The sequence below is a fragment of the Canis aureus genome, chromosome 15 (assembly GCF_053574225.1).
Source record: "Canis aureus isolate CA01 chromosome 15, VMU_Caureus_v.1.0, whole genome shotgun sequence".
In the NCBI taxonomy this organism is placed as follows: Eukaryota; Metazoa; Chordata; class Mammalia; order Carnivora; family Canidae; genus Canis; species Canis aureus.
This window is the reverse complement of record NC_135625.1, coordinates 66,469,667-66,496,428: the sequence shown is the minus strand read 5'-3', so window position 1 is coordinate 66,496,428 and position 26,762 is coordinate 66,469,667. Positions and strand designations below refer to the sequence as shown.

Here is a 26,762-nt window from a genome sequence, read left to right as displayed (position 1 = left end):
CCCTCCCCGTGGCCCCCGCAGGCCGCTGCGGTCCCCACGAAGCCTCCCCCGCTGTGCGAGCCTCTAACCTGGGGTCCCGGCAGGGCCAGCACCCGCCCTCCTCGGGGCCGACCCTGCGGGCCCCCAGGCGTCCTGCAGGCCCCAGGGGCAAGAGGCCGCAGCGACCCCAGCGAGTGTGGCCAGGAGCCTACCGGTTGCAGCCTTTCTGACCACAGCAAGACACCGGATTGTAAATCTGCACCATCATTGTATATCTTTTATTTACATGTAGAAATTAGTAAAACTTAAAACCAAATGCGACTTGTACAGAAATCCTTTAATTTTCTTTATTTTCACACATTAAAAAATGAAACACACTATACAAATGGTTTTTCATAGCAGATTACACGTGGGCCCATTAGACTTGCTCTCCAAGTGCTGCCAGGACGACAGCTGTTAACCCCGTAGCCAACGTAGCGGTTTAGATGCAGTAGCATGCAGCCCTCAGCAGGGGAGGTTCGAGTCCCCTCTGTTCTTAAATTAGGTTAAATGGCGTTGGTGTCCATATTTACAGACTTGAAATGTATCAATCCTGAGCAGTTCTGATGTCCGGCTGAGGCCAGCGGGGGGCGGTTGGCCTCAGGTCTAAAAAGGGAGGTTCAAATGGTGGCAGGCTGGCTGCTATGAACTCGGGTTGTTCTCTCCACCGGGAACTCTTCGCTGCAGGTCGCAGTCAGACCCTTCTGGAAGGGTTAAGCCAAGTAACTGTAGGTGTCCTTTTCACCATCGACTCGCTCCAAGTATTCTTTCTCGATTAGAATGTCAATGCATTTCTGGGCATTATTTTAAGAAAAACAGAGGGAATGGAATGAAGAAAAACACACTTATTAGCAGAATGGAGCCCGGCCACCTCACCTGGGCTGTGCCCCTGCCCCTGGAGGCTCACTCGGGGACCCATCCCACCCCACGCGCCCTGCAGAGCAGCTTTACTTCCCAGGCAGCCCCGACCTCACTTTCTTGAGCCAGGAAACTACCCAGCTCCTCAATGTCCTCACGGGGAGGTCGCCTGGGGCCCTTTGGGGACAGCCCAGGCACGGCCTCCCAGCACCCCAAGACCCAGAGGGGGCCTCCCCCTGGCTGTCGGGAAGTCACCTCTCACTGCCACCCTCGGGGGCTCCGCTCCGTCCCAGCTGCTCTTTACCGAGTGGTCTCAGAGAGAGAAAGCCGCTGAGCTTCTATGTTCAAGAACCCACTAGAAAGGAGGCAAGGCGATGGCCCGGAGCTGCGGGCGCCCCCCAGGTAGGACCACAGAGCAGGGATAAGCGGGCGACGGACAGCCTACAATACAGACGAGAGGGTCCCCCGAACGTGACGCGGGGCCCGTCTTCGGACACAGCAGAGTGGGAGCCCTAGAAGCCCTGTCCGCACACCGAGCACCCCACAGACAGCACCGCCGCGGGCGGGACGCTCGGCGGGTCGTCATCCTCCAGGGAGCAGAGGTGCTGGCCAGGAGGCGGCCAGAGCGGAAGCTTCTGGAATGCCAGTCCCGTTTTAACCTCCTGAACTGGGGTCTTGGTTGTACAAGCGTGCTTACTTGGGCCCTCTAGGATGTGCGTGCTGCTCGGGAGATGGGACATGCCAACAAAAAGTCTAAAAAATTAAGCCTATTTCCTTCTGTAGAAACCTGGCATGGACGACTAAGCCGCGTTCTTTCCACTAGTCTCAGCTACGCCTTTGCTCTTCTCACATAATCAGCGCAGCGCTGCGGCTGCGGGCTCTGGTACCTTGATTACTGGGACCCGCGGTTTGAATCTCGAGGACAGCTGAGTGAGAACTTCTCCGAGCAGCTGCTGGTGCTTGAGGACCTTCCTCATCTTCATGATCCTCACGATGGCCGCCTGCGCCACCCACGGGGGAAACAGCACGTTCCCTGTTACAGCCGCCCTCAGACGCCCCGGGCAACCGCCCCATGCACCGCAGGCAGCCCGTGGGCCACTCCAGGGTCCATGCTGGAGCCACGGGGGCCGCCCCGCCGGGACCCCTGCCCGGGCCTTCCGTGACCTGCCACCGTGTCTGGCTCAGCCGCTGGCGGCCACCCCGAGCCACGGCCACCGCACACGCCACCCACCGGCTTTGATCCGCCGCCGCAGCCCCAACCCGACGCGGGGCCAGAGTCACCTGAATCAGCAGCTTGCGGTCCTCCTCAATGTTTTTGTGTGTTGTTTCTTGTTCCTGCTTCTGCTCGGTTTTCATCGGCACATTGATGTTGACCCTTAACTTCTTACTGTCAAGAAACGCAGGAAACCAATCACTGCGGCTTCCAAAGACAGGGGTGGAGGGCTTCCCCCGGTTCTGAATCCCTGAGAGGCCTCCGCTCCCCCGGCCACCGCCTCCGGGAGGGCCTCCCCCACAGCCAGTGACAGGACACCTGCGTCACAGGAGCCCCCGTGCCGCCCTCTGGTCTCCCAAATTTTGTCAAATGAAATAAAATCAAGACCCTTGGACACAGAGGTCCAGACTCGCGAGCCCCCGAGGAGCTGGCTGCCAAAAGCAGGAACCACCAAAACTGGACAGGGAGTCGGGCGAAGGACACCTGGGATCCTGAGGCGGAAGCCCTTCCTGTGCCGAGGCCACCCCGCACACAGCCTCCACTCGCAGCCACGCGGGGGTGGGGGTGGGGGTCTGTGGTCTAGGAACACCTACTTAAGATTTTCCTTACTTTTTATAACCGAGATACAATTTTATTAAGGTATCTGGCTTCAATTCCACCTCATCAACATTCGCATTTTCGTCCTCCAGAACCTACGAGGAAGACAACCGTTACTACATGATGTCAGGAAAGAGCTTCGTTCTAGCTGAACACAGAACAGGCACAAACATACCAGTAACTTCGACTTCAATAAAATCTGTAGGACTTGTGCCAAAATGTCCTGCAGTTAAAGAGAAAAAGAGAAGTTAAAGAGAAAAAATGCACTTCTCTCTGCAGTAAAAACCACACGCAATCCCGTAGTTGGTTTTCCTGACACACAGCAGCCGCCCAAATAGAAGAATGTACCCGGGGGAGAGGGTTGCTTAAGAGGTCCCGACATCCCCTACCGCCACCAGCACCTCCTTTGAGCGACGCCAGCCCCTCTCTGGCCTTGATCACCTAGTCAGAAGAACTGACGACTCAGTTTTAAATATCAGAAACCACCTTGATTCCTCACTTCAACCTCCAGGAACGTATTCACCCCTTAGCTGTCCGACAGCTCATCCGGGACACAGATCACCACAAAAGCAACGCTTGAGGGCTTCTGGACCCCACTGTCCATTTCCTTCGCTCAACTCTTAGCACTGTGGGTGCCTCTGGCTATTTCCTCGCCTGTAACCATGGCTGGGGGGGCCACTTCTAGGCCCTTCTACCACTGTGTCCCATGACACCAGACGACAGCATCTGCCCGATGCCTGCATGCCACCTGCCCTCACCCCCTACCCCAAGGGACAGAGCGGGCCCACCCTTGCCTCGAGAGATCCCCATTCTGGTCCTAGGGTAAAAACCTACAGCTACAAAAGCGAGAGGCCTCTGGTCTAGTGACAAGCCTGGACCCCTCAAGCAGGATGGGGACAGAGGAGTCACTTGAGAGCTAAATCCGATGGAGGGACGATGTGTCCCCGGGAGGGAGCAGCCCTCCCCACAGGAAGTACTCCTCCTGGCAGAAGGCCGGCTACCCTGGCGCAGGGGCCAAAGCAGCACCCTCCCCACAGCCTGTGGCGGCCTGAGCCTCTACCCTGATTTGAGGTCTTCTGACGTGAGAAGTGAGAAAGACTCTCACCCACAAAGGGGCAAGTTCATTTTGTTATCAGAATTTGCAGATATATTTTGGGCCAACTTGAGGCATGACTGAAAAAGAAATGATTCTCCTGACACTCAAAGAGACCAGTATCACTGCTGACAGCAAACCCAGACAAAAACATCACAACAACAGATCAATATCCCTATGAATGTAGATGTAAAAATTCTCAAGAAAATACCAGCAAATGCAGCCCACCATCATATAAAGAGTATTCTATACCATGCCCAGCTAGGGTTCACCCAGAAAGGCAAGGTGGCAACAATAAGAAAAGCCATCACTGTAATAGACTATATTAATAGACAAAAAGCACCTTTTCATCTCCATGGAGAAGCAGTTTAACAAAATTCAGCATTTTTTCATGATGAAAACACTAAAAACAAACAAAAACCCCAAAAATAGAGGGAACTTCTAATAATAGGAATCTAAGAAAAACCTATAGCTAATACCATGCTTAACAGTAACAAGCTGAAGCTTTCTCCCAAGATCAGGAACAAGACACGGATGCCTATTCTTATCACCTCTCTTCAACACTGTATTGGAAATTCCAGCCAAAGCAATCAGGCAAGAAGACAAAATAAAAAGCATCCAAGTAGGAGAAGGAAGTAAAACTAGCTCTACTTGCAGAGGACACGATTGTGTATAAAAAAAAAAACATTAAAGAATCTTCAAAAAAACTAAATGAGTTTAACCAGGTTGCAAGATACACGATCAATATCCAATAATCAATTTTACTTCCGTTATCTACCAGCAAAAAAACCAATTCCACTTACAGTAGCACCAAGCACAATACTTAGGAATAAATTTATTTTATTTTTATTTTTTTTATTTATTTTTATTTTTTTAACTTTTATTTATTTATGATAGTCATACAGAGAGAGAGAGAGAGAGAGGCAGAGACACAGGCAGAGGGAGAAGCAGGCTCCATGCACCGGGAGCCCGACGTGGGATTCGATCCCGGGTCTCCAGGATCGCGCCCTGGGCCAAAGGCAGGCGCTAAACCGCTGCACCACCCAGGGATCCCACTTAGGAATAAATTTAACCAAAGTGCAAGACTTGCATACACAAAACTATGAAACACAATTGAGAGAAATGAAATGAAAGACAACCTACATGAATGTAAAGCTGCTCACGGTCATGGGCTGGAAGACCTACTACTGATAATGCAGAGGTACGCCCCACAGCAATCCAGAGATGTGATGTAGTCTCTAACCATGGACAAGCTAAATCTGAAATTCTTATGGGAATGCAAGGGACCCAGAACAGCCAACACAATTTTGAAAAAGAACACAGCTGGAGGTCTCAGTTTCAAGACTTACTACAGAACAACGGCAACCAAGACGATGACATATTGTCATAAAGACAGACATCCAGGTGACTAGAAAAGAACTGAGAATCCAGAAAGAAACCCATCCATCTGTGGTCAACTGATTTTCAACAAGGCATTACCAATCAACAGGGAAGGAAATCTCTGACCTTGAATCAGGGCAATGGTTCCTTAGATGGACACCAAAAGCAGAAGCAACAAATGAAAAAAGAGGCTCCATGTATAAAAAATACAGAATTCTTACAACAGTAGAGGGCAAATAAAACATGGGCATGGCCACAGGATTCGAACAGACATTTCTTCCAAGAACATATATAGTCAAGTCAGGTTGAGGAGACAGTCAACACCATCAGTTGGTAGGGAAATGGGAAATGTGAACACAACCACAATGAGGTGTCTTCGTATCCACTAGCGTGGCTAGAAAATAAAAAAAAAAAAAAAAAAAGGGAAATGCAAATGTTGGTCAGGATGCGGAGAAACCAGAGCCCGGAGCCCTCATGCACTGCTGGCGAGCCTGTGAACAGGGGCGGCCACGCTGTTCCTCAATGAGCTAATCCACCATGACTCGGATATTCCACACCTCAGACATATACCCAAGAAACCTGAAAACGCATTCCTACAACAACGTGTACGTGAGTGTTCACAGCAGGACTATTCCTAATGATCAAAATGGGGAAACAGCCCAAATGTCCATCAGCTGGAGAACGAATAATAAACATAATGTGGTGCGTCCATACACTGGAACGTATTCCAGCTGTAAAACAGAATAAAACACACATATACTCTATGAGACGAAGAAACCCTGAAAGCATGGTAAGTGAAAGGCAGACAGAAAAGAAACACCACAACCAGGGACATGAAATGCCCAGGGTAGGCAAATCCAGAGACAGAAAGTTAGTTAGTGGTTGTCACAGGCTGAGAGGAGAGGAGAGGAACGTGGTTATTGCTAAACGCTGATGAGTTTCTTTTTGCGATGATGGAAAGGTTCTGGAATTGGGACAGTGGTGGTGGCTGTATGGCCTTGTGAAAACCTTGTCTATTTTACATACACCCTGAACGGCATACTTAAAAATGGCGAATTTTATGCATGGGAGATAAATGTCACTAAAGAATATGACTGATAGGAAGAATACCACTATAATTAAGTGACATGCAGGCTTAGTAGGAAAAGCCTGGCTGGGAAGAGGGTGAAGGATGGACTGAATGAACGAGGGAAAGCATGTGCTCACATGTGCATGTTATACCGAGTTTAAAAACGAAGATTTTTAAAAAAACAATGTGCATTACTTATAATCCTAAGGAAAATCACTATTTCAGGTCGAAGACCCCCAGGTCCTCTGTCCCTCCGTCCCCACAGCACTCGCCAGACCAAGGAGCCTGCAGCACACACGGGAGGCCGGGAGGCGGGGAGATACCATTTTGATTTGGGTGCTGTCCGTCAGCTGCTGCACGGCGTAGGCGTCTTCCGTGTTGTACTGAAGCAGGATCGCCATCTGGAACGTGGATGCCTTTGAGGCCCCACATACAAAAGAAAGAGAAGCAAAATTACATGCGTGGAAAAACCTCCAAAAATATACAGCCGAAGTCTGAAGAACTTATTTATGAAACAAATTCTGCTCAGGAGATGCAAAAAACCAAGTAGCCCCACAGAAAAGAGAACACAAAGTGTCAGACTCCACCCTGCTGCGACTCTTCCTGGAGGCCGTCCTCTCCCAGCTTCCACAGGAGAGAACGCCCAACTCTCTTCTATGATGTTTCACACACATAAATACATGCTATTTATGCTTCCACATTCACTGAAATTTTGGCTCTGCCACATAAGCTAGGGTCCCGAGGAAGTGCCTTAAATGACCCTGGGCCTCAGTTTCTCCTCCGCACACTGTGACAGTAGTCACACGGGGCTCCCTATTCAGGACTGGGTGCCATGGAGGGCACTGGGGGCCACTGTTAACACGAAGGTGTCCTGCCGAAGGGAGAGGGCTGCTGTCATAACTAAGTACCCACAACTCCGGCCTCTGAAGCTACACGTTTGGTGTGCATCAGGCAGGAGCCATGCCCAACGCTTATTAAACATGTTACTGCACTAGCAGTCACTGCGCTTCCGAAGCGGAAGCACTAGCACCCCCGCCTCACGGAGGAGGGGACAGAGGCATCAGTCAGTAACGGTCACCCTCAGCGAGAAAGCATCGGATCTCAGCTCACCTGCCCCACAAACTGCGCTCTGCCACAGGCCTCCCTCTCGACCGTGGCGCCCACCGCTGGACTCTAGAATTCTGGAGTTCTAGAATTTGTTGTACCCTTGTTTAGACCTCAGACCATACATCCCCCAAACAGAAAGGTGACCTTACCTGCAAAGTGTACCTATTTTTGAAGCAGTTGGTTACCAGTTCCCCTTTGGACAGTTGATATAACCAAGTCAGCTTCCGGCCGCTGTGACGGCTGGCGTAGAAAGCTGTGAACCGCTGATAACTGCGCTCCAGCTGGATCAGAGGATACAAAAGGACACACAGCGTTGTGAGGAGCGTCTGCCTCACCACGCGGTACAGCATTGTTCAGTAAACACAGTGCTCCAGGGTCACAGCACAAAAAGCTGGTGACATAGAAGTGAAATGCAAACATCCGGTGCTTGACTCCTGTGAAGCACTCGGGCATTTGAGGGTGCCATCGAAAACCATCCCGGACGTGAGGCCCGCAGGTTGCCATTGGGGTGAGCGGCACCTGCCCGCAGACACCGCCCCCCGCACCCTTTCCACACCCCTGCGCTCATCTCTGCTCAGAGTTAACAGGATGCGAGACAAACCCACCCTTACCTCTGACGGCAAGGCAAACGTGCAAGACTGCTGGAAGGGCCACGACCCGGAGCTTAGCACTTGGATACTGAAATCCACTGGGGCGGGAATGAAAGTGCGGGAACACAGTTAGTCTCAGAAACCCAACAATGCTGCTGCTCAAATCAACGTGGGCTGCTTTGCATGGAAGGAAACACACTGACTGAAAAACCCTGCTGCGGTATGAACGGCAGAACTGACCATATTTCAGTGAGACTGTTTCACTCAAGTACAATTAGTAAAAGGTGGAAAGAGCCAGAAACTCTTTTTCTACAGAGAGAGGCAGTCTTTCATTTCACTTGTAGCTCAGACTGAGGACACCATAGGGCCGCTCTGCTTGGGTCCACTAAGGCCCCCGAGCTCGCCCAGCACGGCTGGCACCGGGGCCCAAACTCAGGAAACAGAAGCCTCAAGCGCCAGCGGCTCACTCCAGGGTGTTCTGTGCAGCACGCACAACTGCAAACACACACACACACACACACACCCACTACGTATGATACCTAACCTGTAAATTGTAACAACAACTGCATCATCACATAGCTAAGGAATCCACTGGCATCCCTGCCACATTTAACAGTGGAATGGCTCTTCAGTTTCGGGGAAAGGTAAAATTCCCATTTTTTGCTTAAAAAGACAATACTACCATATGATGATGTCAGCATCACCTGCCGGGTGCCACCCCGCGGACCTGACAACAAGAGCGTGGCCTGGCGCCCAGTAGGGCCTCATCCCCATGCCAACCTGGAGCCGAAATCTCAGGTTAGTCTGACTCTGTGATCCACACAGCCATCTGCAACTCTTTCTCATAATAAATAAATAAATAAATAAATAAATAAATAAATAAAAATAAATAAATAAATAAATTAAAAAAAAATAGAGAGAGAGAGAGAGAGAGAGAGAGAAAGCTAGAATGGATCCACACTAAGGTTAAAGAAATTTACTAAATATTAAACTGTGTGGAGCCCGGAGCTGGTAGCTGCCCAGGGTGGGATGGCCATGCCACTGGGGCCCCTGGGAAAGGCTGACATGCTCTGTGCCTGCCATCTCCTAACGACACACAGGAGTCAGGAGGACCCCGGGCTTCCTGTTTGTCTGCCTGTCCCGGAATTTCTGATATGCACTGACCACCCTTGGTATTTTGTCATCTCTCTCGTTTGCCACAAAGGACATGAACTTCTCTGAGAACACTGCCCGTAAAAGCAGCTTACACACGCTCGTGGATACTCACAGTCTAGCGGTTCTGAATTCGTCAGGTGCTTTTTGAATTGCTCATTCAAATCTTTGCTCACGCCAATGTCTTGAAACATCCGCTGAAGTTTAGAGGTATATTCAAAACCACAAGCTTGCTGAAATGAACCCAGATAACCATCTTATTAATTTCTACAGAAATAGAAGTGTATACAAGGAAATCTGATGGAAGTCATACAACTGTACGAGAGCTACTAAGCTAGGAGTAACACTGAACCACATCTCACGGGGTCAATATGTACAGATTCAAATTAATACACTGCCCAAAATATAGCCATAGCCAAGCAGTTAAGTCTTTTTCACCCAGTAACTTTCATTTGAGCATCTAGGAGCAAGGATGTCTAACAGAACACACAGATGACCTATTTTATGTCTCTATTCCACTACTGGGGGGCTGAACTCTGTGTCCCCCAAACTCCTATGCTGAAGCCCTAACCCCCAGCGTGATGGTATTGGGAGGTAGGGTCTTGGAGAAATGATTGCCAGATGCAGTCATGAGGACAGAGCCCTCCTGATGGGATTAGGGTCCTTGTAAAAAGAGGCCAGAGTCTGCTCTTGCTCCTCGCCACATTGGAGCACAGCGAGGAGGCGGCTGTCACCATGGTGGGAAGAGAGTCCTCACCAGAAAGCGAATCAGCCAGCATCTGGATCTTGGACTTCCAGCCTTCAGAACTGGGAGAATAAATTTTCAGTGTTAAAGCCCCCAGTCCATGGTGTTTTGTTACGGCAGTTTGAGCAGAATAATATACCCACATAACTAATTTCAGTCGAAGTGAAATAGGTCTAAGACACATCACAGCACTCAACAGGTTAGCAGGCACAAGCTCAGCGCAGAGGTGGCTGGATAATGAAATAACTGCTCAACGATCAAGTAAAACGCTGTCTTCCTGCAGGTACAATCGCAGACAGTGAACTAAACCCAGAGCAAAACAAACACAAACCAACTCAAAGCCAACCACATGCAGGTGGGCTGAGCCACCCTGAGTGGTTCTGGTGTGTGAAGACAGAGTGGGGACGAATGTGCGGAGTAGGAGATGCTGCGGTGGTGAGCACGGCACAGCCGGGTCTGACGGGACAGGAGGCCCCTCCAAGAGCAGCATGGATGGGTTGGCAAAGCATGTGAAACAGGGAGGGGAGGCCTGACCGGTCACAACCCCCCTGTAGCGGAGCAGCGGGGCTCATTCCATACAAACTCTTTGTTACCTAGACTAGCGACTCTGCCCACTGACAACCTGCAACAGCTAAGATCTTTCACGATGACTTAAAAACTGGATTTTTCTCAGGACATGATCAAATTTACCTTTAATTTTGAGATCATGCTCGCCTCGGCATCATCACTGGCACTGTTCTGATGTACGAGTCTTTTGGCCAGCATCTTTGCGTAGAATTTCTGAAACACGTCTTTATCCTCTATATACTTGAAGACCACCATCTAGTGAAGTCACCAAGAGAGCAGATTTAATGCACTAAACACACGCCGGCAGCCGACACAGGTGCTTTATTTTGACTGGCCTGTGTGCCAACGTTTACAGTGGTAAAAAAAAAAAAAACCATCCACAGTCTTGAAATATTTTCATCAACCCCTTTAATCATATTAAGTTGGTCTAGACTTAGTACTAATGAGGAAAGTACGAGTGCTAAAATTAATGACTCAATTTAGGGAGTAAAACCATAGATATGAAGTAAAATAAATGATCCTATTAATTTTCACATTTCAGATGCCCTATACAAGTAACCTTAAAACTTGGGAGATAAACTGCTACTGGAAACCAGAGTGATTAGTAAGAAGCGCCTTACCACTTGGTTGAGCGTGTCTTCTAGCTCTGCTTCTTCTGGATTCTTGGAACTGGAAAAAAAAAAAGGTATACTGTTTTCAAACAAATCAGTAAACATTTACTCAGCAAGTACCACTGAGCCAAACTTTTCTCACCTATGGCAACGTGGCAATCTTACACTGAAACTATCACGGAAGAACATGTTTACGAAATAATCGTTTTGGACATGCAAGATGAAAATCAACAGAGGATACTTATTAAAGTCTGCCCGAACATTCAAGTTTTCCTTTCGTTTCTGAAAGGAAATCTACCTAAACACAAAATAAAGGAACTTTACTTTGCCAACTGCTTCCTATAATATGCTTTAATTTAACTCTTAAAAAACCAAAAGCACATGTAGATTTCTAATGGCCTAAGCATTAAAGAAAACAAAACTGTTTAAAGCCACTAAAGCACTGCCTTCCTCTGTGGTTCTATGTAACAGAGGGCTGCCCTTAACAACTAATTCTTTCTCTTTTATGAACAAGTATTAACTGAAAGGTGACTCTAGGGTAAATGAAATTTTTAAGGTTTTATGAGTTCTTCATAGATAAGATCCCCATAAGTTCACATGAAATGATCCAGCTCATGATCCAGCACATGAAATGACCAAACAAGCTCTGGAAAGGTATTTCTAAGAAAATCTAGTCCTAGTCCTCACACAGGTAGCCCAGGGTGGTTTTTCTCTCTGGAAGAGTTTTCTTTCTTAGCTCCACTCACTAGTGCGTGCTCACTGAAGCAACCCTAGCATGTGTCTGCCATTCTGTCTGCTTTGGCAGCATTAACTAAGAAACAACACACCAAGAGACTTGGTGAGGGCCTCTTGTGAAAAGGCAACGTATAAAAAGGATAATAAGTTTTTTGCCAAACTGAAGGTCTGCTAAAGCATGTTATTAAAATATTGAGAATTTTCATATAATCTAGCCTAAAAAAAAATGAAATCAGGTCAGAGGAGGCATTCCACTTTAAAGTCCATTTTTATTCTCGAAGGACTACAAGAAAAGATCGGACTAGAACGGCTGAATTATACACTGACCAGACTTGCAATAAATAGAAAACCACCCCCAAATACCCCATTTTCACCAGCCTTGGGGACATGGCTTTCTGGCAAAGTCAGAGAGACAGCTAGTGACATTATCAAACGTTTTCCCACGTCTGCCAGGAAGACCACATATACTTCCGTTAATATAGTAAATTACGTTAAATTTGCTACCACCAAGCCATCCCTACATTCCTAGGACACTATACTATGTTCTGGAGAATTATTCTTTAGTTCTCTAATAAATTTAGTCTGCTAACACTTTACTTAGGATTTCCCCAACTCTGTTCTGGGACTTGTTTCCAATGTTTTTCTTGGTACATGTAGGTATCCTCAGTGTTTTCTGCAGTGGGGTTAGGTGAGCCTTTAAGAGATGTTCATTCATCTCAAAACCAGGACAACATGGGGGCATGGGAAATGACTGCGTTTGTTGATGGATTGCTGGAAAACTGAAACAGAAGCTGAGAATACCCAAATACACACAACCTGGAACCCTAGAAGCACAACGCAGAGGAGAGAGCCACAGGAGATCATGGGGCCTCTAGCTCTTAATAGACACACACACACACAGAGGAGGAGGAACAGGTGAGAAACATGATGGTTTAAAAAAAAAAAAAAAGAATACGGGGGCAGCCCAGGTAGCTCAGCAGTTTAGCACTGCCTTCAGCCCAGGGCTTGATCCTGGAGACCCGGGATCAAGTCCCACATCGGGCTCCCTGCATGGAGCCTGCTTCTCCCTCTGCCTGTGTCTCTGCCTCTCTCTCTCTCTCTGTGTCTCTCATGAATAAATAAATAAAATCTTTAAAAAAATAAAAATAAATAAAGAATACAAAGGGCGCCTGGCTAGCTCAGCTGGTGTAGGGAGCGACTTGATCTCAGGGTTGTGAGCTCAAGCTCCAATCTTTAAAAATATATAAATGTAAATATACACATACACAAAGAATACGAAACAGCAGTAAAACGAATTGATCACATGAAGATAAATGTTAAAAGTGCACACGATAATTCAAATGCCAGAGTGCACAGAAAGTCTTGTTTCAGAAAACAGCCAGTGGGAGCTCCCACAGCAGATCTTCCCTGGCATCATGACCGAGGCTCACAGAACATCCGCAGGGAGTACAAGAAGGACACTTACTCCTTCCTTCCTTGCCACCCTCGTAACCACTGCTTGACCAACCTGTGAACTTCATTTAGCTAAATAAATTCTATAATTCTCAAAGCCCACAGTAACATTAAAAAAAACCAAAAACCCACAATAAAAACCCACTAGAATTTATAACATGAAGTATCTTTTAAGGAGACAAAGAAGATGTATTTGGTTTAAAGTGTTTTCTCAAAAGGTACAAAGATGACAATCTAAAATATGTAAAATATAACAGGAAGTTAGTTCTCATATATAAGCAGAGACTTTAAATAGATTTACTAACAAAAAAATCCCCACAAAGTCACTAATACCTTTTCTTCAACAAGGAGTCACAGTATCGAGCCAGCAACTCAGGGGATTTACTGGACGATTGGGCCATTTTGGTAACTGCATTGTTGTTAATGAAGCGACCGCAGGCCTGTGGGACATACAAAACACAGTCAGAGAACATGTGGGCCCCCCCACCACGCTGCAGCAAAGACGCTGTGCTCGCACCCACCTTGTCAAGTGCGGCCACGAAACCAGCATCGTTGTTGAATGCCGACATTACCAGGGCATTGTATTTTTTATGAACATCCAACACTGTCTGTACATACATCTTGGGGTCCTTGGGAGGGGAAAAACAGATAAAAGTTTGTTACTGGGGATTAAATGATATATTCATGTGTTACTATAAAACATTCTGAAAGGTTCAGAAATTTCTTCAAAGATGCTGACACAGAAGATCAAGAAATAGCTTTGGTTCCATCATCAAAGCACATAGGATACTTTGCTTATATACATAATAAAATAAATTCTCTGTGCTTGAAATTAAGTACTGATTTCCAGCTTATATAAAAAACAGTGATTCTTTAAATTATTTGAAAAATCAAAGGACTGCAGGAAACACAATTTTTTTAAGTGACAGTTTGCTTGGCCCATTTTTTCTGAAAAATTCAAATTTTAGGCTTCGCTGGAAAAACCAATCAGCTAGCATGATCAGTAATCAGCTGGATACTTAGAGTTTAGGGGGGCAGGTGATGTAAGAACAGTGTAAGATTGGGGTGCCTAAGTGGCTTAGTAAATTAAGTGTCTGCCTTCAGCTTAGGTCATGATCTCAGGGTCCTGGGATCGAATCTCATGTGAGGCTCCCTGCTCAGCGGGGAGTCTGCTTGTCCCTCTCCTTCTGCCCCTCCCCTTGTGTGCTCTCTAATAAATACAATCTTAGAAAAAGAAAAAGAAAGAATAGGGTAAGATCAAGGTCCGAGGAAGTACGCAAGGGTGTAAGTGGGTCGGGCAAGGCCGAGAGGTCTGACTCGCACACCTGACTGCGTTGCAAGACTGGATGGGACAGGCCAGGGCCAGGGAGACAGGCAGAGCACTGGAGGACTCGGCAGGATGGGCAATTAGGAGCTCTGGACAAAGAAACAACATAATGGGAATACAATGCCCAGATCAGCACAGGAGAAACTCTGGCAAGGATGCACAAGGAAGACAGGAAGGACCAGGAGGGTAGGGAGTCAAGGGAGACAGGCCTGAATGATAAAAACAGAGTGGCTGTCGCTGGGAACTCACCACACACCCGTGGTGTGAGGATCCATACAAGGACTGTCACCACCACACTGTGATATGAGGTTGGTGCTATCTGGATTCTTGCTCAACAGGCGAAGAAACTAAGTCATTTGGGCATCTGGCCAAGGGCTTCAGTGATGGCTGTCAGGCTTGACCCCAAGCAGCCTAACTCCCAAGCCAACATCTCCTCCACAGCTCTGAGAAGGGAAAAGGCCCAGATGACAGGACCAGTCCACAGCTGCAGCAGCATGGACAGATGTCACGTGCCAGAACAACGCCAGCAGCTGGCCCCTTCACAAGCAGGAGGCATGAGCGTGGGGGCCTCACATGGCTGCCAAGAGTCTGTATATTTCTCCCCCCCCCCTTTTTTTTTTTAAAGATTTTATTTACTTGACAGAGAGTGAGAGAGCACAAGTAGGGGGAGTGGCAGGCAGAGTGAGAAGGAGAAGCAGACTCCCCACAGAGCAGGGAGCCTGATGTGGGGCTCGATCCCAGGACCCTGGGATCATGACCTGAGCCAAAGCAGATGCTCAACCACTGAGCCACCCAGGTGCCTCTGCAAATTTCTGACAGATATTAATACTCAGGTTTCAGGAATGAAAAACATAATTCCCCAAATTCTAATCATTCTGCATCTTACAATACTTTGAACTGTTTTCCTGTGATAGGGCTATACTAAGAGTTACAAAGATTTTCTGTTAAAAAAATATAAAAATGCCAAGTTTATTATTATTACAAATACATTGAACTAGACTATAATTTTAACAGTATGTAAAGCAGTCTTGATCTGATACAGACATTTAATAAGGGAAAATATTAAGAGGGAACACAAAATGATTGCCAAATAAAAAGTACCTAAAATATTGGAAGCCAATATCACATATATTTAATATCTAAAAATTACCTATCTTCAAGTGTTAAAACACACAGTGTTAACTGCCCAATCAGGTATCTTGTTGTTTCATGACAACTATTACAGATGTAAAAAAATTTCTCCCATTTTGCACCGATGGTCTTAATTCACAAGTGCAACCAAAAGCATCTTCCAACTGGCATACATCTTATTTCATAAAACTCATTTAAACTTTTTTTAACAATGAAAACATTGCTTAATCTTAGGTTTGCCACTGAAACTGATATTGCTTTTGCTAATTTGGGTTTTGGATTGCTTTCTGATTTCACATCAAATTATTTCAGGACATTCACATTTTCTTCCCTTTGCAATTAATTCCTCTGTTAAAACTCCAGCCTACAGCAAAGTATCCAGGCACCGGAAAATGCCAGCAAAAATTGTTGGGGAGTATCTGGATAAGGTAACATTCAAGGGGAAGGTCAACAGCATTACACAGAATCACACATCAAAACTGCCAGTTTAAGGACTTATTTTGCTTCCAACACATGTTATTTTGGGGAACACCACTCAAAGGACTTATGTGAAATATATTATGTACATAACCATACTAACATGGATTTTATTTGTAGGAAGGACGCCCTCGGCAGCAGAGAGGGCACACACACGGTTGTAACCTGGCATCACCTGCCAGCGAGACTCATCAGACCGCACTGCTTCTGCAGCATGTGTGCTCCTTGTGGTTCCCGGAGGCATTCATCCTAACCTTCAATTCTGCGTGAGCGCGCCCCTACCCTCGCCATCAGTGGGTTCTTCGGGGCCAGGAATGTGTCTATACTGTCTATCACGCTTGCGGGAGAATTATGCTTTTCTCTGTTTCCATGATTTCTTGAGCGATATTTCTCAGACTCAGGATTTGGAAAAACATGGATATCCCAAGAAATGGAAGGAAGGAAAGACCAATCAGATGGATCACCCCCAAGGGTGCAGAAGTCATCAGACTCTGATCCCAAGATTCTAGAGACCTAGCCAACAGTCTGGCTGGTGCAAAAGGAGGGGTCTGAACAGACCCCATGATGAAGCAGCAAGTCTTGGAAACCTGAACCTCGAATCTGAGGTCCTGAGAGAAGCCGCTTAGGTACTGGCTAGGGCAGATGAAGGTAGGAGCGCTCGGGGTAACAGAGAGAAGAGCAGGTGTTTCACAGGGTTATAAACATGACCGAGGTGAGGAGAGACGAGAGATCGGCTAGAACAAATGCATGTTTTTCATTAAACTTGTAAATTTTTGGTGTTTAAGAAAATGAACGGAGTAATAACTGTTTTGATTCATGACCATCTGCTCTATTCAACAGTATGCAGGGCTTTCTGCTAAGAAACACGACACTTGTCAGGGCTTGTCCCTGGCAGCTATCATCCACCCTGATGTGGTTTCACTTGTCTTTACTCTGCCAGCGACAGGCATATTTATTTCTAGCCCAGACCAGACTTCCCCACTCAGCTCACACGACCTGCCCTTGGCTGTGCCATGGGATTCCCAAACTCTGTCCATCAGAGAGGCCCCGGTCTCCTCCCTGAACCTGCTTCTCTTCCAGAGCTTGCTTTTTCCATTTCCTTTTTTCTAGGGTTTTACTGTAGAAAAATTCAAATCTCTGCAAAATTACAAGGAATGGTAAAACCTACTCCGTGAACCCATGATCCAGGGTCAACAATGATTGAGCACAAACACCTGGCCCCCCAAAGTCTAAAGCACCAAATTTCTTCTCCTCCCCACCCCCAGCCTCACCAACCCATGCGGTTTCCTGTCTGGCCACCCAAACAGACCTGACCCAACACTCACGCTCTACCTCCTTTTAATCTATTTTCTACACTGGTACAGTCTTTAAAAAGAAAAAAAAAATCTGGGCAGCCCTGGTGGCGCAGCGGTTTAGCGCCGCCTGTGGCCCACGGCGTGATCCTGGAGGCCCTGGGATTGAGTCCCGCATCGGGTTCCCTGCACGGAGCCTGCTTCTCCTTCTGCCTGTGTCTCTGCCTCTCACTCTTGCTCTGTATCTCTCAAGAGTAAATAAAATAAAATCTTAAAAAAAAAAAAAATCTGATTGTATCAATTTTGTGTCTGTTACAACCATTACCTGGTTTCCTCTTGCCCTTAGGACTAAGGCAGTATCATTAATGTGGCTTTTGAGGTTTCCTGGCCTGGCCAGCCGGCATGGCTACCCTTTCAGTTTTACTCTGTGCCATTTTCTTTGTCAAGTCATAATAGGTTTCTTGGTTCTTGCACTGGGTCATGTTTATACTCACTGAGGGGCTTTGTCTAAGACCCCCGTGCCTAGTTAGCTTCAACTCCTCTACTGGTCTCAAGTATTTTCTCAGGGAAGCTCCCTGAACTGGCAGGACAGGGCGGGCCTCCTGTTACATACATACAACGCCCAAACCCCCACTGGAATGCTAACCATACTTGTGAGGTGTTGCTACTGGAAGCCTCTCCTGCCAGGCATGAGCTTGGGGAGGCCTGCCAGGACCACATCCACCTTGCTTATAAGCACAGGGTAGAGGCGTTCACCAGATACTTCTTGAATGGACAGAGATCAGAAATGCTGATAATCATGACTGAAATATTACCTTTTATTCCATACATTTCCACTAAAAAAAAAAAAAAAAAAAAAAGGATCAATTTCACAAAAAGAAAAAAATGTACTTAGGAGCCTCACATAACTTCTACCTTATCTTATCCTATCTTCCTTAAAACCGTATAGCACATGTGTCAGATGAAGAGGTCTGGGGAGTTGGTGTGTATTAGGGTTTCTCAGGATCACTTGTGGTCCTGATGTTGTAATATGGCCCAAAGCGGCACACTGGGGTGTGACAGGCTCAAGGGGCCACCCTCACCATTTCTTTTTTTTTTTTTTATTTTTTTTATTTTTTTATTTTTTTTAAACTTTTTTTTTTTATTTATTTATGATAGGCACACAGTGAGAGAGAGAGAGAGAGGCAGAGACACAGGCAGAGGGAGAAGCAGGCTCCATGCACCGGGAGCCCGATGTGGGATTCGATCCCGGGTCTCCAGGACCGCACCCTGAGCCAAAGGCAGGTGCCAAACCGCTGCGCCACCCAGGGATCCCCACCCTCACCATTTCATGTACATCAGCTGGTGCTCTCTAAGCCAGCACCTGATATGACCTGTCCTTGGAAACCCGTGATTCACCTAGACTGCCTGTTAGGCACACATGGCACCCACATTTCTTATCCAGCCGGGAGGAAGGCAGCAGGTCCATTACAGAAGCTTTGAGAGAGGCCTCTGAGGAGGGTCAGTCACCGTCACACAGCACCCACAGGATGGGCGGGGCCTTGCTCGACACTGTCCACAACCTTAAATGCAATTATTTGGGGGCAGAGTGATTCTTCCCCAGAAGCATTAGCACTTGGTCCTTGGAGCCACATTCTCACCACATGCAACACAGAGAGAAGCAGAAGTTTCAGGAAAGAACAATCCCAGACCAGCAGCCAGAGAGAAAGGCAGGTAAAAGTCTGTGGGCACCAGGACTGCCCACTCAGACAACTGGCCGTGGAAGGTTTGAACCCGAGCCTGGCCTTTTCCCAGCCTCCTCAGGCTTCTGACGTGCTCCCTCCTCAACCAGTCTGTGCGCACTCAGGAAGTAAAATTAATTTTTGTCTTTAATAATAGGCAAAACCCAAACCAAACAAAAACACAAAGCCACTGGAGACAAGCAAACAGAGAGGCCTCACGCACCAACCAGTGGTGTGACAATCTTTGTTCTATGCCACCATCTCACTCCTTCTGATAAGCAGAAATCGCCAGTTTTTCTGACTGCGGTTTAAAGTTGAAAATGCCGAGACAAAAAAAAAACCTACCAATGTAACCAGTGCTCTGTATTCTCATTACTATAACCTCTGTCCACCTGTTACTTCTGCTTCAATCCTATGTACTTATCTTGCAATCATGGCTCTGAGTCTCAGACTGTAAATAACTCATCTTTAATCATTACCTTCGGATCTGATAAACTTCTATGAATGCCTGGTCCCAGTTACGTAACTGGGTGGGCTTCCATCACCGGCCCCAGGCCTCGTGCCAGCCTGGTTACCTCCCTCGTCCTGACTCACACTTTTACTTCCCTTAGATCTGAGGGGAGGCTGGAGTCCCTGCCTGCAGCCCTTCCATATGTGCTCACTACTGAGGCTCCAAGTTGGCAAGATTCAGGCACAGAGCAATGAGAGGTGAAAATATTAAAATTTGAAAGTGGAACTAAGATGGGCTTGCCAGGAAAAACTGTGACTCCCCTAAGAGAGAGAATGATGCTGCAGAAAGTAACACATCAGTTTAGAAACAAAAGCACTGCATCCAGGAATGAAGTGGGTGGGTAGGTGGTTGAGAGGTCATGGGTGGTCTTGAACTCATCTGAAGCCAAGCAGGGGCCATTCAGGACTTCAAAATACACAGCAAAGATTAAACCAAAACGTAGTTTGACATGGGATATAAACTCAGATCCGGTGACTGAGGGGCTTCCGTAACTGGTTTGCTCATGGGAAGATTACAGCTGTGCCCACAGTTGAAAGAAAAAAGGGTGTATTCTGGATATCAAATTCAGACAGTGAGTCTTCTCACAGCCGGGTCATCCTAAACTGGAAATGAACACCTGTATGAATTGTCTTTTAAAGAAAACGCTAATTCTTTCCAGCCCATGGCAAGACAGAAAATTGATGAATTCAGCTGTAGGCTTTCAGAACCAATTTCCATTATCAGCACATATCAGTTCTCTGTGTAATTAAATTTGTCAGTTTGACTTACTGGATAAAACTGCCTCCTCCTTCTCCTCTCCCACATCGACTACATCAGAACTGGCACATTTTTTTTTCCTTTTGCTTTTTAAAAAATGTTTTTATTATAGAAGAATTTAAAACCTAATCAAAATAAAGAGTAGTAAAATCAGCACCCATAATCCATCCTCAGCTTTTAAGGGACAGCTTGAGGCTGGGGTAGCCCAGGATCTACTCACCCTGCCCTCCTCCAATGTAAAGATTTTAGGGGTGTGTATTCCATCCCTTCTGACCAAAGCAGGCTAGGCTCTTGATGTAAGGGTCCTTGGCCAATTTTATCACTGTGTGGGTAATTTTCTTCTATTACCAGCATCCAAAGAATGGCTGAGTCAGGACCAAGTTATTTAAACATTTTACTCCAAAAGATAAAGGGAATCTTGGCTGGATGAACAAAACCCAAGCCTGCCAGAAGCACCCCACACTGTGTCACTCTGCTCATTCTGGTGCAAGTTCATACAAACAGTTGGGTTCCTGTAATTATTTCTAACTCAACTTCTCAATCCCCAAACAGGGCTTTTCCATAATTCTGGTAAGGTCCTAGATACACGGTCAGAGCTTTCTGATTTCATTTTGGCCTATATCATTCTCCATTTCAAGTGCTCCCTTTTCATAAGGACAATCATTCCTGGAGCCAGACCCCTGGGTGGCTCCTGAAAATGCTTCCTCCCGTTTCAAGTAGATGATTTTTCTCCCAGCTGCAAATAAGCCTTTACAACTTTGCTCCCCAATCCATCTCTGCAGCCTAACACCCCCACTGTTAGACCAACAGCTCTGCTGGATAGGAAAGGGTCTACAAGCCCACTCTTGCTGGATTACACCTCAGTCCCAGGGAGGCGGAGGTTACTAAATCAACACGGTTTCAAGAGGACTCTACGCTCATCCGTTGCCATTTCTGCCCTGAACACAAGATAGTATTGAAGTGTTGTCTTCTAACCTGATTTATGTTCAATTTTGGAGCCCTCTTTGTAGGGAAGTAAAACAGTACTCAGATTGCTGCAAAATCATGTGCTAATTAAAAATTCAACATGGAACGAACTGCATCATCAAGCATTCATTAGCAAGTACTTCCAAGTCTATACTGACACTTTTCCTGAACCTTATTTTGGTATTTTGCTATAAGCTACCATCAAGCGAAATTATAAAGCCATCCAACGACTTGGTATCATGTTTACTTGTAAGTATAGTGTTGACGACTGTCCACATTACTGGCGTTCTCTTTAGGATGGGCCACTGGGGAGAGTATTCTCAGCTCTGAATGCCAATAAAGCTGTTCTTCTGAGTTACAGGCTTATTCCTTATGATCACTAGGAATCCAAGAGCTGACTGTACTTCACGGCACTGACTGCCTTTACCAGCAAGCTCTCTGGTCTGACTGCAAAGGACTGGAGGTGTGTTTGTGACCCATCTCTGACCAGTATACTAGACTCCACTGCATGCATTTTGAGCATTGTCCACCTCTACACTTGGCTTCGTTTGGGTTTCCTATCCTTATTTTGCCACTATCTCTTATATCCCGTTGTCTTTTTTTTTTTTTTTTTTTTTAAATATCCCATTGTCTTTTATGTACTGTGTAGGCAGCCTGAGTCCTGCTGGGGACAAGGAGTACAATTAACATGGAAGTATGCTGACACCCTATTCTGCACCAGGGACTGTGCTAAATTCTGAAGACATGAAGATGGATAAAGCCATTCCTGTAAAAGACACTTTTACAGACATGTAAAATATAAAGTAGTGTGCATGTCATATAAAGAGCCCAACATGCTACTATTTCAAAGGGGTGACCAGCAAAGGCTTGTGGAAGAAACGGCATTTGAGTTGGGGCTCGAAAGAGAGGTAGGTGTTTAACATGTAGGGAAAAGAAATGAAATGTGTCTGGGCAGAGAGAACTAGGAAGGTCCCACAAGGTATAGGAAGGTGAGCAGATGATGGATCCAATGAAGAGAAAGAATGGGCGAAAACATGGGAAAGGAGATTCTGGCCACGCAGCTGATGGCTCTTCCTCTTTCCCATCGTTGTTATGTCACCATTATCAAGGAACGCTTGTTGCACAGGATGCTAGCACTAAAACTATAAAGAGCATAAACTATAATGAGGTGCCAGCTGCCCTCTCCAGGGACTGCAATCCACGGCAGTGACAGGAAACACAGAAGTGATGCACAGATGCAGAGTGGCACAGGAGATTTTTATAGATGCCACAGGGGCATAGGATGGGGGGACACTCACTTAGGGCTTGAAGAGATAGTGAAGAGTTTTTTGTTTTTGCTTTTTGTTTTTGTTTTAAGAAAGGAGGATCTGAGCTGGTCTTAGAAGCAGGACAAAGCAAGCAGAAAGCAAGGAAGATTGTGTTACGGGCGGAGGGAACAGCCTGAATATAAATAAATGATATGGCAGGGAAGACAAAGTTCAAGAGAACAGGGGTAAATCAGGAGAGGATTTTGATTTAACATATCTAGGTATACATATCTACAATATATTGTAGATTTAATATACTATAATAGAAAAGAGGTTTTATTTTGCTTTGTTTAAAAAAAGGATAAGGAATGTGGAGTAAAACTGTCAAAGCGTTCAGTGGTACTTCTGAAAGACTGGAGTGCCAAGCACCGTGAGGGATGAATAGGAAAGGACAGTGGGAGGACCACGTGGAGAATGAAGTCATGGTGCCTGCATGAACATGGTGGCGCTGGGCCTGTAGAGAGAACACTTGGAGGGGTAGGGAAGGGGCATGTCCACACCCTACCGACTCACCCAAGAGGACAGAGCAGGGGCAGGGCTGGCAGGCAGGCAGCCCTTACTGGTTCGAGAGGACGCGGAGGCCATGCCCAGGCTCAGTGGGAAATCACACCACTTTAGGTTGTGAATGTTGTCACCGGCAAAGGAGGAGGGCAAGGTGGCATATCCTATAGAGCTGCTACCCTACCCCGACCCCTGTGCTAAGGAACGGAGGAAGGAGAATGTGAGTTGAAAAATGACCCTATAGGGCCCCTGGGTGGCTCAGTGGTTGAGCGTCTGCCCTTGGCTCAGGTTGTGATCCTGGGGTCCTGGGGTCCTGGGATCGAGTCCCGCATTGGGCTCCTCACTGGGAGCCTGCATCTCCCTCTGTCTCTCTGCTTCTTTCTCGGTGTGACTCATGGATAAATAAATAAAATCTTAAGAAAATAAAAAAACAAAAAAACAAAAATGAACTTGTAATACAGTGACTAGGCAGATGAAGTCATCTGGACATGAAGACAAAGGTGAGACATTTCCATTCGGGATTCCTGCCATCAATCCCATCACAAGAACGCCACAAATGCTTGTTGAATGAATGAAAATAATGATTTCAATTTTATCTGCAATGTTTGTTGGCCCTCTGATTTGCAATACCACCCAGCATCGTTCAGCCAGCTGCTTTGGCAGATAAATAACCTGAGAACCCAGCACAGGGCAAGCCACACTGTGGGTTTCAATCTCTTCGAAGAACACTTGACAGTGTGGGCTCTGCTTTCAAGATGTTCCCTAAGACCCAAGTGGACAGGGTCCTCCTATATTTAATACAGAGTATTTTTCTAGTTACTATACTACAAAGACTGAACACATCTGGAGTGCTTTGGTCCATCTATGTAAGCACACAGGGTCTTTCAAAAATTTATTTTTTAAAGATTTAAAAAAGATTTGAATTATTTATTTGACAGACAGTGGGAGAGCACCAGCAGGGGGAGCAGCAGAGGGAGAGGGAGAAGCAGGCTCCCCGCTGAGCAGGCAGCCTGATGTGGGATGCAGGGCTCCATTTCAGGAACCTGGGATCGTGACCTAACCAAAGGCAGACACTTAAGAGATTGAGCCATCCAGGGGCCCTTCAAATTTTTGACTTTGGTTTTAGTGCCACGTCAGTGTGCTTGCTAATCCATGCTGCCCCATTCTTTTCGCTTCAGAAGCCACCCATGGGAAACTTGCCTATAAAACAACTCGTCTATTTAAAATTATTTGTCGGTTGTTCGGTCTAAACCAGTTTTAAATCCCATCCTTGAATATTTTTTGTGTGTATAAGGTCCCCAAAGTCCTACTGATACCCCAACGTAACAGGTTACTTATCCTGCCTTTGTTATGCATGAATCGGCACGCTGGCTAAGCATCCATGTCCCTCAATCATGAGGACCTATGAAGGCTGGAGAGAACTCTTCCAGATGCACTGGAATCCTGCCTGGTGGGTACGATGGACTCACACTGGTCAGCTTCAGCCACGCAGGCTGACACTCTCTGTATGCTGAGGAGCCCGGGCCCGACTGCCTTCCCGAGGGCTCACTGGCCTGGCTGTCAGGCAGGTGCGAGCAGCGGCACATCTAAAAACAGCACGTGTTAAGGGCTCTCAGGGACACCTCGCAAGGACTGCCAGTTCTTGCTTAGGTAAAGAGGGAGATTCTCCTTGTGCAAGGGATTCAGGAACAGCCTTTAATTTTAAAAATCTGTTTTTAACTATGAAAAAAACCTCTCAGGTAGGAAAACTCTCAGGCAGGCTTTGAAAGTTTCAGTGCATAAAATATTATTTTAAATCACATTACAAATTCAAAACCTATAATAATTTCAGTCTAGGCTCAACTAATCAGTAGTAAATCTAGTTTTCTTTTCTTTTTTCTTTTTTTTTAAATCTAGTTTTCTAATCGATACCTTTTCATGGCCAGTTAAAGCAGAAGTCCAGCTTCTAAGTAAAATCATTTCTCTATTTGTGAGAACTTCATCTGTTTTGTTTGGTATAAACAGAATTATAGGACTAGATAAAAAATATTTTAGCCCTTAAAAACTCATTTAAGCAGTGCCTTCTATGACATTTAATATGCTCACCGTAAATTATTTTCATATACTATGATTCGATTCAATTCGGCAAAAATTTTCAAACTTTAATAATGGTCTTCTCAAAGTAATTAAATCCCACTTAAAATTATGTATAATGATTATAATTTTTTTAAAAATTAATACAAAGTCGCTTCCCTCTGCTGCTTTTCCTGCAGCACAAGTGGGAATTGGAAAACTATCACGATTTGGGTTACAATATATCTTTTGTATTTACCACATTTGTGATAAAAATACCTACTTACAAGTATTTATGTTTTAGGTAGCTATATTTATTCTTTCTTAGAGTAAGTATTTAAGCACCTACTGTGTGCCAGGCTAAGTACTGGGCACACCTGCCCTCTCTTGAGCGTCTTCAAGTTTTGTGGGCTTTCCCATCACTGGATAGAACCCAGGCCACAATGGCTGTGTAAGAAACTCATGCATCACTGCAAACTATGAGTCAACTGAAATTTTAGAAATAAAAGAATGAGACGGAAATTCAGGGAAAACTTACAGAAACAGTGGAAGTATAATATATGCTTTCCCAAAGAAACATTTTTCTTCACAAGAACAGCTTAGAAAACCAGTTTCACAAGTTCAATATAAAAATAGTTCATATGGAAATAATGTTATTTTATGATCAATAATAACATGTTATTTTATGTATTAAAAAAACAGCTGACTTTTGAAAGTTAAGGCAGATGCCATACAAGTTTATTAAGCTATACAGATTATTCTTCAAGAGGGAGAGCCTTATTTCTGTTTTTAAATTCATGGGAATCACTGGTTTACATCTAAGTAATTAAAGGATTATTTAAATGTTTAATTTCCGGGGCACCTGGGTGGCTCAGTGGTTGAGTGCCTGTCTTTGGCTCAGGACATGATCCCTGGGTCCTGGAACTGAGTCTCACATTGGGCTCCTTGTGAGGAAACTGCTTCTCCCTCTGCCTGTGTCTCTGTCTCTCTTATGAATTTAAAAAAAAAAAAAAAAAAAAAGGAATAATAAAAAATTTAATTACCAGTAAAAAAAGAACTGCTGGTAAATATGGTCTATTTGTGCTGCTTATTGTTGACAGATGAAGGTTTCAGGTATAAAAAAATAATTTTATTTAGAAACTAAACTTGGTTTAACTGCCCGTGAAAAAAGTAAATGTCAGATTTAAGATTCACCAACCCAAAGTCAGATTTAAATTCACCAAGTCAGGTGATCATATCAAACAGAAAGAGAAAGCCATAGTACTTGAGAATTATAGCATGATTACTTCTCCATTTAGGACCTGACTTTGGTTTGGAAAAGATGGACATTAGAAGTAACACCCCATCATCCTATGAAAATAATCTGAGTGCATTTATCTAGACCACGAGCCCCCCCCCCCCCCCACAAGGACGCCTCCTAGCACAGAGAACATACACAACTGGTCACCTAAAAAAGCAAACTGCTTCATGTAGCTACTACTCCAACCCATGTCTGATGAAATAACAGACTCACCACTTCACTCATTTCAAGGAA

The 26,762-nt window shown here is 45.7% G+C and overlaps 1 protein-coding gene across 6 annotated transcripts in view; it reads right to left on the bottom strand.

The window, feature by feature from the left end:
- Positions 1 to 295: 295 nt before the first annotated feature.
- The window catches only part of CUL1 (cullin 1), a 95,367-nt gene continuing 68,900 nt past the window's right edge, over positions 296 to 26,762 (bottom strand). For all 6 annotated transcript variants that reach the window (XM_077850288.1, XM_077850287.1, XM_077850286.1 and 3 more), the window contains 13 exons: positions 13,709 to 13,816; positions 13,521 to 13,627; positions 11,010 to 11,058; positions 10,513 to 10,644; positions 9,193 to 9,310; positions 7,947 to 8,023; positions 7,485 to 7,616; positions 6,552 to 6,644; positions 2,862 to 2,909; positions 2,699 to 2,781; positions 2,158 to 2,263; positions 1,764 to 1,877; positions 296 to 812 (listed from right to left, as the gene is read on the bottom strand). In XM_077850288.1, coding sequence (XP_077706414.1) covers positions 732 to 812; positions 1,764 to 1,877; positions 2,158 to 2,263; positions 2,699 to 2,781; positions 2,862 to 2,909; positions 6,552 to 6,644; positions 7,485 to 7,616; positions 7,947 to 8,023; positions 9,193 to 9,310; positions 10,513 to 10,644; positions 11,010 to 11,058; positions 13,521 to 13,627; positions 13,709 to 13,816 — 1,248 coding nt within the window. In that variant the 3' untranslated portion in view covers positions 296 to 731. The remainder of the gene's footprint in view (positions 813 to 1,763; positions 1,878 to 2,157; positions 2,264 to 2,698; positions 2,782 to 2,861; positions 2,910 to 6,551; positions 6,645 to 7,484; positions 7,617 to 7,946; positions 8,024 to 9,192; positions 9,311 to 10,512; positions 10,645 to 11,009; positions 11,059 to 13,520; positions 13,628 to 13,708; positions 13,817 to 26,762) is intronic.